This window comes from Manacus candei, unplaced genomic scaffold (genome assembly GCF_025592945.1).
Source record: "Manacus candei isolate 608988 ecotype Guabito, Panama unplaced genomic scaffold, ASM2559294v1 h1tg000148l, whole genome shotgun sequence".
Taxonomy (NCBI): Eukaryota; Metazoa; Chordata; class Aves; order Passeriformes; family Pipridae; genus Manacus; species Manacus candei.
The window spans coordinates 319,598-331,914 of record NW_026138196.1 but is presented as its reverse complement, the minus strand read 5'-3'; the positions used below and the strand labels follow the sequence as shown (position 1 = coordinate 331,914).

Genomic DNA, 12,317 nt, shown 5'->3' with positions numbered 1-12,317 from the left:
TTTAAGGTTTGACTGTAAAGTCAGGAAAGAAACACTTCTTCACTGTGAGGGTGACAGAGCACTGCCAAAGCATGAGCAGAGGAATTGTGAAGTCTCCATCCTTGGAGACATTCAAAAGCCATCTGGGCAGGTTCCTGGGGCAGCCAATTCCAGGTGACCCTTCCTGAGCAGCTGGTTGGCCCAAAAGACTCCAGAGAACCCACCTCAACAAGTCTGTGACTCTGCAACAGCCACAGTTACAGCAGCACAGGGGCTGAAATTCCCATTTTTGTGGGGGATGCAGCAATTCAGGGCATGGGCACATAAACTTGGTACTTCAGGGCGAGGGAGGATGAGAATTTACACTGTGTCAGCAACCCCATGGAAAGTTTCCACGCTCTGACAAGGCAGAACCCTGGAGAAAATGTGTGACAAAGTAATCCTGTTTCAGCAGGAAAGCACCATGGATTTACCACAGGAGAAGAGCAGGAAACCACAATGGAGAGAAGACTTTCTCCAAGCTCTTAACCCAGCTCACCCTGCAGTAATTCAGTGACATGCCCCTGCTCTCAGCAAGATGGTTTCATTCTGCATCAGAAGCAAACTGATGCTCCCAGGGAAAAAAAGCCTTGCTGGAAACATTTCAATTTTGTTGATCAGACTCATATGTTTTTCTGCATTAATTCTGATTTGCAAAAAAAAAAAAAAGTTATTTTTTTTCACCCTAAAACAGAGAAAATTTGTGAAAAGGCACTAAAAAAGAAAAAAGTATTTCAAATTGAGAGCTGAAAGCAGGACATTCTAGTTTTCACCGAGCTCTGCGTCTTGTTTATGTCTAAATTAAACCTGTAATGTGTTAATTTAATCAGTTCTGATTTCTTCCTGATAGCAACTTGCTCTGTCACAAACTGTCTGAGCTGCTGTAATAATAAAATGAATAATCAGCAGAGGAGAAAGGGAATAAAAATGAAGCTTTGGAGGGCTGCAATAACTGGAGTTCTCCCTAAATACAAGAAGAGGGCTCCTAAATCCCAGACTTTTTCCTCCAATGCTTCATCCTAATTTTGAGATGGGTTTTTTTTCAGGGTCTCTTCCAGCTGATGGTTTAGATGAAGAAAGGAGGTGACATCCTGCACTGGAATTAGTGATGAGGACTCTGTGCAAGGAGGGCTCTCATTCCTGTGGGGTCTCTGGCAGCTCCTGTTCCCCTCTGAGCACCAGGATTTGGGAAGGTGCCGTCCCCCTGGTCCTTATCCCTTCTGACTGCCCGACCTCCATCCCACAGTGCTTAATCCAAGCGTTTCCAAGGCTGCCAGAGGTGCTGGATAACACCAAGAGAAAGGAAAGGGTGAAGGGATATCTGAGAAGGGGCACTGACAGCAAATCCCAGCAACACATCAGGGCAGTGGAGATGCTTTTAGCCTACAAGAAATATTTGCATTTCACTAAGAGTATTTTCCAAGGGATTTCTTCATTCATCTTGTAAATAAAATTACCCCTGGATGGGACTAAGTGGATATTTTAACAACACTCAGCAGCTCCAGACTATGATTGCTAAGCAGTGTTTCCCCGACTGACAGCAGCTCTTGTGCTCAACACAAAACACCTCTTTGCAAAACATCTGATCCTTTTGTGACTCTGCCACGGCACAGACTGCGAGGTGGGTGGCTTTTGTCTTGGTCCTGTGAAGAGCTGACTTCCACTGAGACCTTTTTCACACCAAACAGCTCTGCCAGCAACAGGTCTCACCTCGAATTGTGTGTCAAATTCAGCAGCTCCAACATATTTGCATAACTGAGATTAGAGCTGGGAATCAGGGCTGGCCCATCAGTGTTAATTCAGAGATTAACACAGAAAAGGCTGAGATGCCTGTGGGTGACACAAGTCCTGCTGCAATGACACACACAAGGACCTCTGGAAATTTGCTGTGTCCTGGAAATCCTCTCAGAAAACTTTTCATGGGCTCTCTTGTGGGGAAGGATGTGAGTTCCCACAACCTCAATTACTCAGTTCCAGCTCTAGCAGGCTGTTTGTCAAGCTTTAGAGGTCCAGAGTTAGTCCCTGGAGTAGCAGCTAAAAGGAGAGTTACTATTCAGGCATTCAGCCTAATACAAGGAGGTGATCAGTGGCAAGTCCTTTAGACCTCCATTACCTCTCAGACTTTCATTTGAGACTAGAAATGCAGCCTCTCCCCTGCCCCAGCAGCTCTCCAAACAACTCCAAAATGCCCTTTCAAACGCTGTTCAGATAATAAAAAGTAAAAGCCCCCTTGTGTCTTCCTCCCCTCATCACAGATGGAGAGTTCACAGCACTCCAGAAGTGTCCTGAGCAATAAAGGCTGAGTGAATTGCTGCTGGGAATCACCACACAGAGAATGAGACACACACTCCACATCCTGCAGGTATATTCAATTTTTAATTTGAACCTTTCTCTCTCCCTTCCCAACGTACCACTTGGTGGACCAGTCTGGCTGGGTGAAGGGTAAATATTAAACATCATCTGCAACCTCCCCACGCTCAGGACTGGCTCTGATCTCTCTGCATCTCTTGGAGATGTGGCCAGTCCTTCGATGGCCAGACCTCCACCCTGCTGCTCAGCTGTGTTTGGCTTGTTACAGAACAGCTTCAGCCCATGTACAACGAAAAGACAGGACAAAACGGGGCGAAATCTTGCTTTGCCTCCCTGCTGGAGGCTCCTCTCTTAACCTGGGGTTGGACACCTTGGTTTATCCTGAAGATAAACCTGACAGTTTCAGCCTGAGGACATGTCACACATTTCACACGCTGTCCCTTCCACCAGCTTTGCCCTGGGAGTCTGTAACACCAGGATCAGTTCTGCAATGCCTTCAACACCTGCAGTTGTCCCCAAAATGCTCTCATGACCACGGCCCATAGATGGATGTCAGGGTTTGTTTTTTTACCACTGAGTGGGAAGAGAAAAAAATTGCTGTGGAGTGTTAAATTCTGTGCTCAACTAAATATCAGAGCCCTGCTTTGACTTAATTCCCACCTCCACAGTGCTAATGCACTGCTCTTAGGACCCAAAAATTGTAGGGTTGGAAGATGTTTTGAAAGACACTGTGAAGTCCCTTGTGGTTTATCTTGTCAGCTCTTGTCCCCTGCTTCACAGGGAGGGATGTGTTGTGGTTAATGCCTTTCCTTCCCTCTGCAAGATGGAAATATTGTGCCTTGAAAGCCTGCAGTGCCCATTTGAAGTGCCCCGTGTGTGCCCTAAACAAACTAGAGACAAAACTAAAACTGCTCCTGACCTCCAGCTCTGAGCTTTGCAACCACCTCAGACATCTCTGCAGTGGCCCCAAACCAACAAACATCCTGGGACAAGCTTTGGTCCAAGTCTGTGTTCTGTTCATGTGCCTTCAGCATTGGACAAGGTTAAATCATAAAATCATAGAATGGTTTGGGTTGGAAGGGACCTTAAAAATCATTGAGTTCTAACCCTGCTGCCATGGGTAGGGACACCTTCCACTAGATCAGGTTGCTCCAAGTTCCATCCAACCTCGTCTTGGACACTTCCAGGGATGGGGCAGCCACAGCTTCTCTGGGCAACCTGTGCCAGGGCCTCCCCACTCTCACAGGCAGGAATTTCTTCCTAATATCCAGTCTAAATCTACCCTCCTTCAGCTTGAAGCCATCCCCCCTCGTCCTGTCACTACGTGTCCTTGTAAAAAGTTCCTCTCCAGGTTTCCTGTAGCTCTTTTAGGACCTGGCAGGTACCCAAGTATGGAACTACAGCAAGATGGCAGCGTTAGGAATGTCTGATGGGCTCTTTGTGCTTGAGAGGAGCTGTTGTTCTCGGTCCTTTGGTGGGACTCATCAGCTTCCCCACATACTGGGCTGCAGAGTGGAAGGAGACAAAAGGAAGACCAGAGAATCTCAGAGTATCCTCAGTTGGAAGGGATCCACAAGGATCATGGAAGTCCAGCTGATCATGGAAGACCAAACTGGACTTTTTGGGGAGTGAAGCCCCTCTGCTATTTTGGTGACAGGCAGAGCTGGGAAATGGTGTCACTCGGGCTGCAGCTCCTGCTGGGGGCACGGAATCCTCTGCCATCCCCCAGGCATCCAGCCCTTGGATGCAAGGAGCAACAGAGACTTTAGGGCTGAAAGGAGTCAGAGGATTAGCAGCAAAAGGAGGAGAGCTGGTGTGGTTAAGCAACCTGGGAAAGCTGGAAAGTCAGCCCAGCCTGCTGGCCACCTCACTGTTGCCCCAATCCCAGAGTAAAGCGAGAATCCAGCAGGTTTTGTCACCCTCTTTGCTGCAGTCTGGAGGGAATTGTTCTGGGGAGATGTTGGCACACAGTGGTCTGGGGCAGGGAAACAGGATGTGCTTCCCTGCACATTCCTCCCCTCCCTGGCCAGGCACTTTTGTGTGGTCAGCACTGACCACAAAACTCTGTGGTGGCTCTTAAACATTGATGGGGAAAGAGCCACAAAGCTTTTTGCACTAATTCCCATCGGTCTATAAATACATTTTGGGGGTAGGAGAGTGTAAGACTTTTCCTCTTCCTGTAGGGAACGTGACTAAATCCAGTTACTTACTCTGCATAGACTGCAGAGGTTGCTTTGGGTGACTAAAACTTTCAAATTAACGGGTTTAGGATACCAAGGCTGGAAAGAGCTGCCCCCAGGAAAACTTATTTTTGCCTCACAAGTCCTTTCTGAGAGTAAATGAGTCAAAAACCCTCATCTAGTGAAGATGACAGGAACGTCCTTAATGTTTCCATTCAGCAAAATACACAAAAATATTTGAAGAACTGAATAGGATTTCCCAGAAAGATTTCTCTGTGTCATATCCTTTCTTTCTACATAGAATTCAAGAAGATCTGCTTTCCCTCTGGGAGGTATAAATTCAGGGCTCAGCAAATACTCAGGACCTCTCTCCCATCACTCCTGATGCTTGTTCACTGTGAGTCGTTCTCATGGATGTGCCAGAAACAGCAGAGCCACGGGAAAGCTAAAGGGAATCTGGGATCTCAGTGATGCTGCCAAAAGCCAGGCTGTGTGTTGTTCTTTGAGTCACAAAAACAGTGGACCCCTGTCCACCAGGACACCTGAGCTGGGACAGGTAAGTCAGGAGAGGTGTATCCAGTGCATCCCGATGCCAGCACAGGCTTCAGGAATTGTGTGTATGGATTGGCACTGGAGAACCCCATGTTCCTGAGCCCTCTGTGTTGGGCAGTAATTTAAAGTGCAGTAATTTAGGCTGCAAACTAAACGGAAAATGCTGCTTTAATACTCCCCTGCAATTAAAGTGCAAACCCGGGACCATTTGGTCGTGGGTGTGAGGAACGTGGTGGGAATTGAGGGAGAGCGGGAGGCTCCACATGACATTTTCTCTGTGGGCCTATTGAGGCCTCATCTGCTGCCCTCCACATCAACAACTCCTGCCTCAAACATTGCCCACGTGGGATGCACTGGCCAGGAAGGCTCTGGATAAAAGTTGGCTGCAGTAGGGAAGTCTGACTTATTGTACATAAAATATTATTCTTTAACTGTCACTCTGAACAACACTTTTAAGCTTTTTCACAACAAAGTGAAAAAATAACACTTGCTTTTTCTTCTTTTTTTTTAGTTAAAGTTGTACTAATGCTCAGCTCTGAGTGATCCCAGCCCTGCTTTAATATATTTTTTGCCTCTGCACAGTCTTACTCCATTATTTCTCCCCTGCTTTTCTTCTGCTATTACATGCACATAAAAGTTTCCTAAAGGTAAATCCTATAGAATTTGTCAAACAGGCAAACTGAGATTGCTGTCAGAACCTTGGATTGAGAGGGTCAGGCTCATTCTGCTGCCTAAAACTGAGCTGAGCTGTTTTGAAAATGTGGGACCAATCAAGGAAACCATTAAACAGATAAACACAAAAGCTATTTTTTTTAATTTTCAAACATCCTAAACTTTATTCCACATTTTTCCCCTTAAAAATACATTTAAAAAAGTCTCAAAGTAAGAGGTATTTAGATCAAAGGGATGTCAAATATACAACAGTTAAATCTAACTGGTCCCTGTGAGCTTGTTTTTAAAGGAATACATGATCCAGCTTGGCCAGATGATGGGCTGGGAGACAGGGATGCAGGAATGTTCCTTCCTCTCCCATTATCCCTACTTTCCTTTGCCATGGGGAATTTACATGAGCACCTGAGAATTTAGCTCCTACCCTGGTTCCTGTGGGTCAGTGACTGGGTTTGGACAAAAACAATAGAGGATAAAACAAGGAAAAAGCAGGAAGAGCTCCTTTACTCACTAGTTGACAGTTCCATATCCCTTGGCTTTAGTAAATCCCACGGAAATGGCAACCACCAAGGCAGGGAGCCCTGTGGAAAAGAAACAAGAGGAAATTGGTCATTTAAGCACATGTGCAGCTCTTCTCCCACTCAGTATTCCTCTTTCTTCCCAGAGTTATTCCAGCACTATCTGTCCCAGCCTGGCTCTCTGGCAGAGACTGAATTCAGGACCTTCCGAGCCCAAAGCAGAACCCTCCTTATTACCTCTGTTAATGAAATCAAAGCCATCAGCTGCAATCAGCTCCTTCCCTGCTGTGGGCTCAGCACTTGTGTGGGCACTCACAGTACACCCAGATACGTGAAATCTATTTATTTTATTCTTAGGTACAACACAGGATGGCCTGGAATATAGCAGGGTGTCTCCTGAAGAAGGAATACTCAGCCACAATCCAACTCAAGGAACCCAAAGATCAGGAGTTGTGTTTGCACTGACAAAGCAACCCAAGTTTAAATCTTACCCCAAATGAAGGAGAAGGGGAAACTAAAATTGAGTTCCCCTACCCCAAACAGGTCCCTCAAGATCTGTAATAGAGTAGGTTCCTCTGAACAATAGAAAAGAGCTTCAGAACATCAGATCTTTTGGAAAACCACAATACTCCCTCTTGCCAGAGACCTGCTCCATTTTGTGTCCAAAAGGTGAATGAACTAAGAGAAACCTGTTGCCCTGGAGAAGACACAGTTCATTATGAGTGTGGCAAAGGAACAGCAAGTTATTCTGTGGCTGGGACACCCCAATTTCTCTTCAGAGCATCATGAACTAAGGATGCTGACACAGGATGTATTTCAGGTGCACAAGGGGTGAAATTATGGCCTTGATCCTACTGACAGAAGCTCCCACAAAATTTGAGGGAGGAGCATAAAGAAAACCTGCTGGTTATTGTGCAACCTGCTGCTTATTGGCCTAAAACTCATAAAATATCCGGAGACTGTGAAGTCCCTGACATGCAAGTACAATGAGAACCAGCAAAAACCCTACATCTTCCTAATAATCTTCTGATCCTTCTTATCCCTCCATGCTCAAGGACCTGTGGAGGTTCACTAGCCCCAGCCCAGCTCTCCCTTTTCCCTAAAGAAATGCCTGATATTGGCTAATAACACCTAGTTCTTCAGCTCTGCAGGGCTCCACGTGGCTGTTTGTATCCCTCTTCCTTGTGACACGAGGAATTAAGCTGTCTCGATGCTACAGATGGGCAAATCCCATTAGGAATCAGCAGGATCAGTAGCCAGCTGGGATTAGTGCTCCCCGACAAGACCCTAATTCCTGAGCTGCAGAGGTCACAGCAGGTGACTGCAGGAGACCTGGAGATGGAAGGGATGTGCAGACACAGCATCCAGACCATAATCCTGCTGGGAAGGTGGTCACTCAGCCACACAAGTCATGCCCAGATGGATGAGCAGTGAGGCTCTGCAGCCAGCTGGGAGCCACGAGGCCAAGCTGACCACAATTAGAGCATTTGAGAGCTTTCCTGAAGGGAAGTGCTTCTCTTCCCATATGAGATTTCCAAGCATAGCTCAAGTGTCATCAGTCCAAACTCAACAGGCAGTGGGTTTAAAAGATGTCTCTTTTAAATTTCCTTTCCTTTTCCCCTCCTTTTCTCTTTTTTCCCCTTTCTTTTCCTTTCTCCTTTCCTTTCCTTTCTTTTCCCCTTTCCTTTCCCCTTTCCTTTTCTTTTCCTTTTCCTTTTCCTTTTCCTTTCCTTTCCTTTCCTTTCCTTTCCTTTCCTTTCCTTTCCTTTCCTTTCCTTTCCTTTCCTTTCCTTTCCTTTCCTTTCCTTTCCTTTCCTTTCCTTTCCTTTCCTTTCCTTTCCTTTCCTTTCCTTTCCTTTCCTTTCCTTCCCAAACCTTCCCAAACCTTCCCTTCCCCTTCCCCTTTTCTCCTTTCCCCTTTCCCTTTTCTCCTTTCCCCTTTCCCTTTTCTCCTTTCTTCCTTTCCTTTTCTTTTTTCCCCATTTTTTCTCTGAACTGACTATTGCCCCTCTTTCTGAGCCTTCTTCACACCTTCACACCTCATCTGGACATGCTCTGGGTGCTGCATTCCCTGTGGTCCCACCAATATGGTATCCAGAAGAACCCCCACATGAAAGGACATTTTCAGGAGCACAGCTTGATGCAAGAGACCCTGGGAAAGAGGAAATTTGGCCAAGACTCTGCCAAAAATAGCAACTTGTTCTTCGCAAAGTGCTTCTCTGAGACGTGATAATTATGCAGAAATACAGGCTCAGGCTGTGAACTCGTCAGATCCAGGGACTGGTTTTACCAAGGCTGGGGAAAAGCCTCAACTTGTGCTGAAAGTGGGTCTGTACAAGTAACAATTACTAAAGGTAGCAGCTATGTTGTGGTAGTTACACCAAAGAGCATCATAATCAGAGGTGCTGTGCTCCTTCACCTTGGGAGAGCTGTCTAACCAAAGTCAGATGTGAGAAGAGTGAAAAAAGAAACCATAAAAAAATCAAATTTTTAATCTATTTCTTTGATTATTTAAAAGGCATTTATTCCCAACTGCTCTGTTCCATGTACCTTGTGTGGTGGAGGCAGTCACTGCCAAGGTTTTGGGGGCTTTCTGCAGAAAGTGGATTTTACATTCACGATTCCAAATAAACGTGGTTAAAACCTCCTTCAAAGAGTTTTGTACTTCCAGGTAACAAGGGAACAGGTCATGTGCTCATCATGTTCCACTGGAAAAGATGTCTACTAATAACTACTAAAGGCCTTTACTGTTATTAACAGCTGAAGTCCCAGAACCTGATCTCTGGCAGCATTAAAAATCCAGTTGTGGAAACTATGACATGGTCATAAAAATATTGGCAAAAATATTTCTTCTTTGCTGGGGCTAAATATGATTAATTATTTCTAGGGAATAATTTATCTGGGGAATAATTATAATAATTCTAGATCATAGAATCATAGAACATCCTGAATTGGAAGGATCAAGGAGGATCACGAGGATCAAGGAGTCCAACTCCTGACCCTGCACGGGATCACCCAAAGAATCACATAAAAGTGTCTGAGGGTTTTGTTCAAACATGGACAAGAATTATCAATAATATAAAATAAAGATGAGAACTTAAAAATCTAATTGCTAAAAAGTCTTTTCTGGAAAGACAAAGTTGCACAGCCAAGAGGAGACCAAAAAAAAAACCCACGGAATGAAATCCTCTGCAGTTTCAATGAGCTCCAGCTGACAGCAGCTGAGGACTTGGCAAAGACGTCTCCAACAAGGGCTTAGAGAAATGTTAATATGCAGAGGGGGAAAAGGGGGGAGAATGAGCCCATGACAAAGTGAATTGTGCTAATTATTTCAGATTATGCTCTTTAAAACATATTTTCGGCTTCTTCCCTCTTACAAGTGCCATTAATCCCAGCTCTACAGCTGAAGTCTAGCAGGATGCTAAATATCCAAAATTCCCTTGCTGCCTTAATAGACGAGAGTGTTCTTCATTCCTTGTCCTAACCTACTCCAAATGGTTATTATGCATCATTTATCAGCAGTGCATCCTTGCTCAGAGCTCACTACATTTTACTAGCAGTGCAAATTAAGCTTCTACACATGTAGGGATATATAGATATATTTTTTTTTTTAATCTGTACAGACTACAAATGTGAATGTTGCTCATCCAAAATTCCCTTGCCTAACAAGCCCCATCTGTCCCAGCTTTTGCAGATCAGAAAAAAAAATCCCTTTTTATTACCTAGAAAAGCTATTAGTCCATTGCATTTGATATCCCTGATGTTCCCTGAGTCACAGAGGAGGTATAAACACATGCATGAACACACACAGGCTCGTGCAGCCTGTGCTCTGCAGGTATGTGGTTGATGCTGCTCCTGCCACACACAAACACTGTGTTTTAATAACACAATTTATTTTCCATGGTAAGCAAAAGCTCGGGAGCGAAAACTTAAAGGGATGCAGGTGCTGGGACGAGGACGGCTCTTGATGTGCCAGAATAAATCACATCAGGGTGCTTGGTAAGCATTAGAAATCTCTTGCCTGGGGTGAATTGCAAGACTTCAGTAGTAAAGCGAGGTGCTAATAGAGCTCAGACACACAACGTTTTCCCCCTCCCTTTCTTTCCTTCGCCTCCTCACTCTTCAGCAACTTTTTGTTCCATTGCTCCTTTCAGACACGCACTTGTTATTGCTTTGAAAGCCCAGGTTATGGGTTTGTATTTGTTTTCTACTACAGAATGCATCATTTAGGGCTAATAAATTAAACATACGGCAGAGGCAGAGGGAGAAAAATTAGTTACAAGCGTCTGCACCAGTCTCGGAGTTTATTTGCCTACAAAAGGCGCCGCTGCCATGGAGACGGGATTTCAGAGCTCCCTTCCCTCTGGGTTGGGTGTAGAACCTTAGAATCACGAAATCATTAAGGCTGGAAAGGACTTGTAAGATCACTGAGTCCAGCCCTTAACCCAACACTGCCAGGTCCACCACTAAACCCTGTCCCTAAGTGTCACATCCATGTGTTTTCCTGAACAATGCCAGGGATGGTGATTCCACCACTTCCCTGGGCAGCCCGTTCCAGTACTTGACCATCCTTTTAGGGAAGAAATTTTTCTTAATATCCAGCCTAAACCTCCCCTGGTGCAACTTGAGGCTGTTTCCCTCTGTCTTATCACTTATTTTCTGTGAGAAGAAACCAATCCCCACATGGCTACAAACTCCTGTCAGAGAGTTGTAGAGAGCAATAAGGTCCCCCCGAATCTCCTTTTCTCCAGGCTGAGCCCCCCCAGCTGCTCCTGGTTCTCCAGATCCTTTCCCAGCTGCATTGTCCTTCTCTGGACACACTCCAGCTCCTCAATGTCTTTCTTGTAGTGAGGGGTCCAAATCTGACCCCAGGACTCGAGGTGTGGCCTCACCAGTGCCGAGCACAGGTCACTGTCCTGACCCTGCTGGCCACACAATGTCAGGATGCCATTGGCTTGTATCATGTACCAATAGACATATTCCACATGGAGAAAGACAGCAAGAGAGAGAAAAGGAGAAAGCAAGAAAGAGACCCAAACCCAGGACAAACCACCCAGAGCACACCCTTTGAAAACTCGGCTCATCTATTTTGCCCAACCCTCGGGCGCAACGGGAGCTTAGAATTCATGGCTCTGGGTTGTGCTATTTATAACCATTTCAGCCCCTCTTGAAACCCCTGAAAGGGTTACAAGCACCCTCTGCCAAGCCTTCTGCAGAGCAGGGCAGCCTGGACCCTTCTGTGCTCCTCAGCCCCAGGATCCTCACCCCATCCGAGGCACAAGAAGCGCTTGCGGATGATGCGGTTCCGTAACCGGCCCGTCACGGCCATGTAGGACTGCCAGGCCTCGGTCAGCACCCAGCAGAAAGAGGACAGGAAGAAGAAGTGCAAGAAAGCCGCCACCAGCGTGCAGATCACCTGGGGAGAGAGAGAGGAGGAAAGGAGGACACGTGAGAGGAGCAGCAGGCGGAGAGAGCAGCGTGTAGGAGAGCGGAAGGCGCGGGGAGATGATCCCAAACCAGGCTCTGGAAGGCAAGGTCGTGGAGTCAGGACATGAGAAAACATTTTAGGACAAGGTAGTTTCCCCCACCACCTTTGACCTAGCGAAGGACCAAAGCGTTGGCTGCAAATTTAAGTACTACATGGAAATTGGCTGCTTTTAAACATGAGCTCTGAGATAAACCCATAGTTAACACTGAAGTCACAGAATCACAGAATTATAGAATGGTTTGGGTTGGGAGGGACCTTAAAGATCATTTAGCTCTCACCCACCCCCACCACGGGCAGGGACACCTTCAAATAGAAATCTGAGCTGGTGTTCCATCCTGGTGTTTTCTTGGCTTGAGCAAGATATACTTAATTTCCAAAAGACCAAAACCATTGCCACGATCCTTTTGGGGGGGTTGGAGGGTGCAGAGTAGTTAGTAAACCATGCACTAATCTCAGCTCAAAAGGTTTGCAAAGCACCATGTCATTGGCAGCTGAGCCACAGAAACGAAATCAGAGGAAGGCAATTTGGATGGTTTCCCTGCCAGGGACGGCGAGCTGAGTGAAAGAGTTAAGCCATGAGAG

The 12,317-nt window shown here is 46.0% G+C and overlaps 1 protein-coding gene across 16 annotated transcripts in view; it reads right to left on the bottom strand.

Annotated features, from left to right (window-relative positions):
* ADGRB1 (adhesion G protein-coupled receptor B1) overlaps positions 1 to 12,317 on the bottom strand; it is a 300,832-nt gene that overhangs the window by 48,859 nt on the left and 239,656 nt on the right. For all 16 annotated transcript variants that reach the window (XM_051771931.1, XM_051771936.1, XM_051771932.1 and 13 more), the window contains 2 exons: positions 11,513 to 11,663; positions 6,241 to 6,310 (listed from right to left, as the gene is read on the bottom strand). In XM_051771931.1, the coding sequence (XP_051627891.1) occupies positions 6,241 to 6,310; positions 11,513 to 11,663 (221 nt within the window). The remainder of the gene's footprint in view (positions 1 to 6,240; positions 6,311 to 11,512; positions 11,664 to 12,317) is intronic.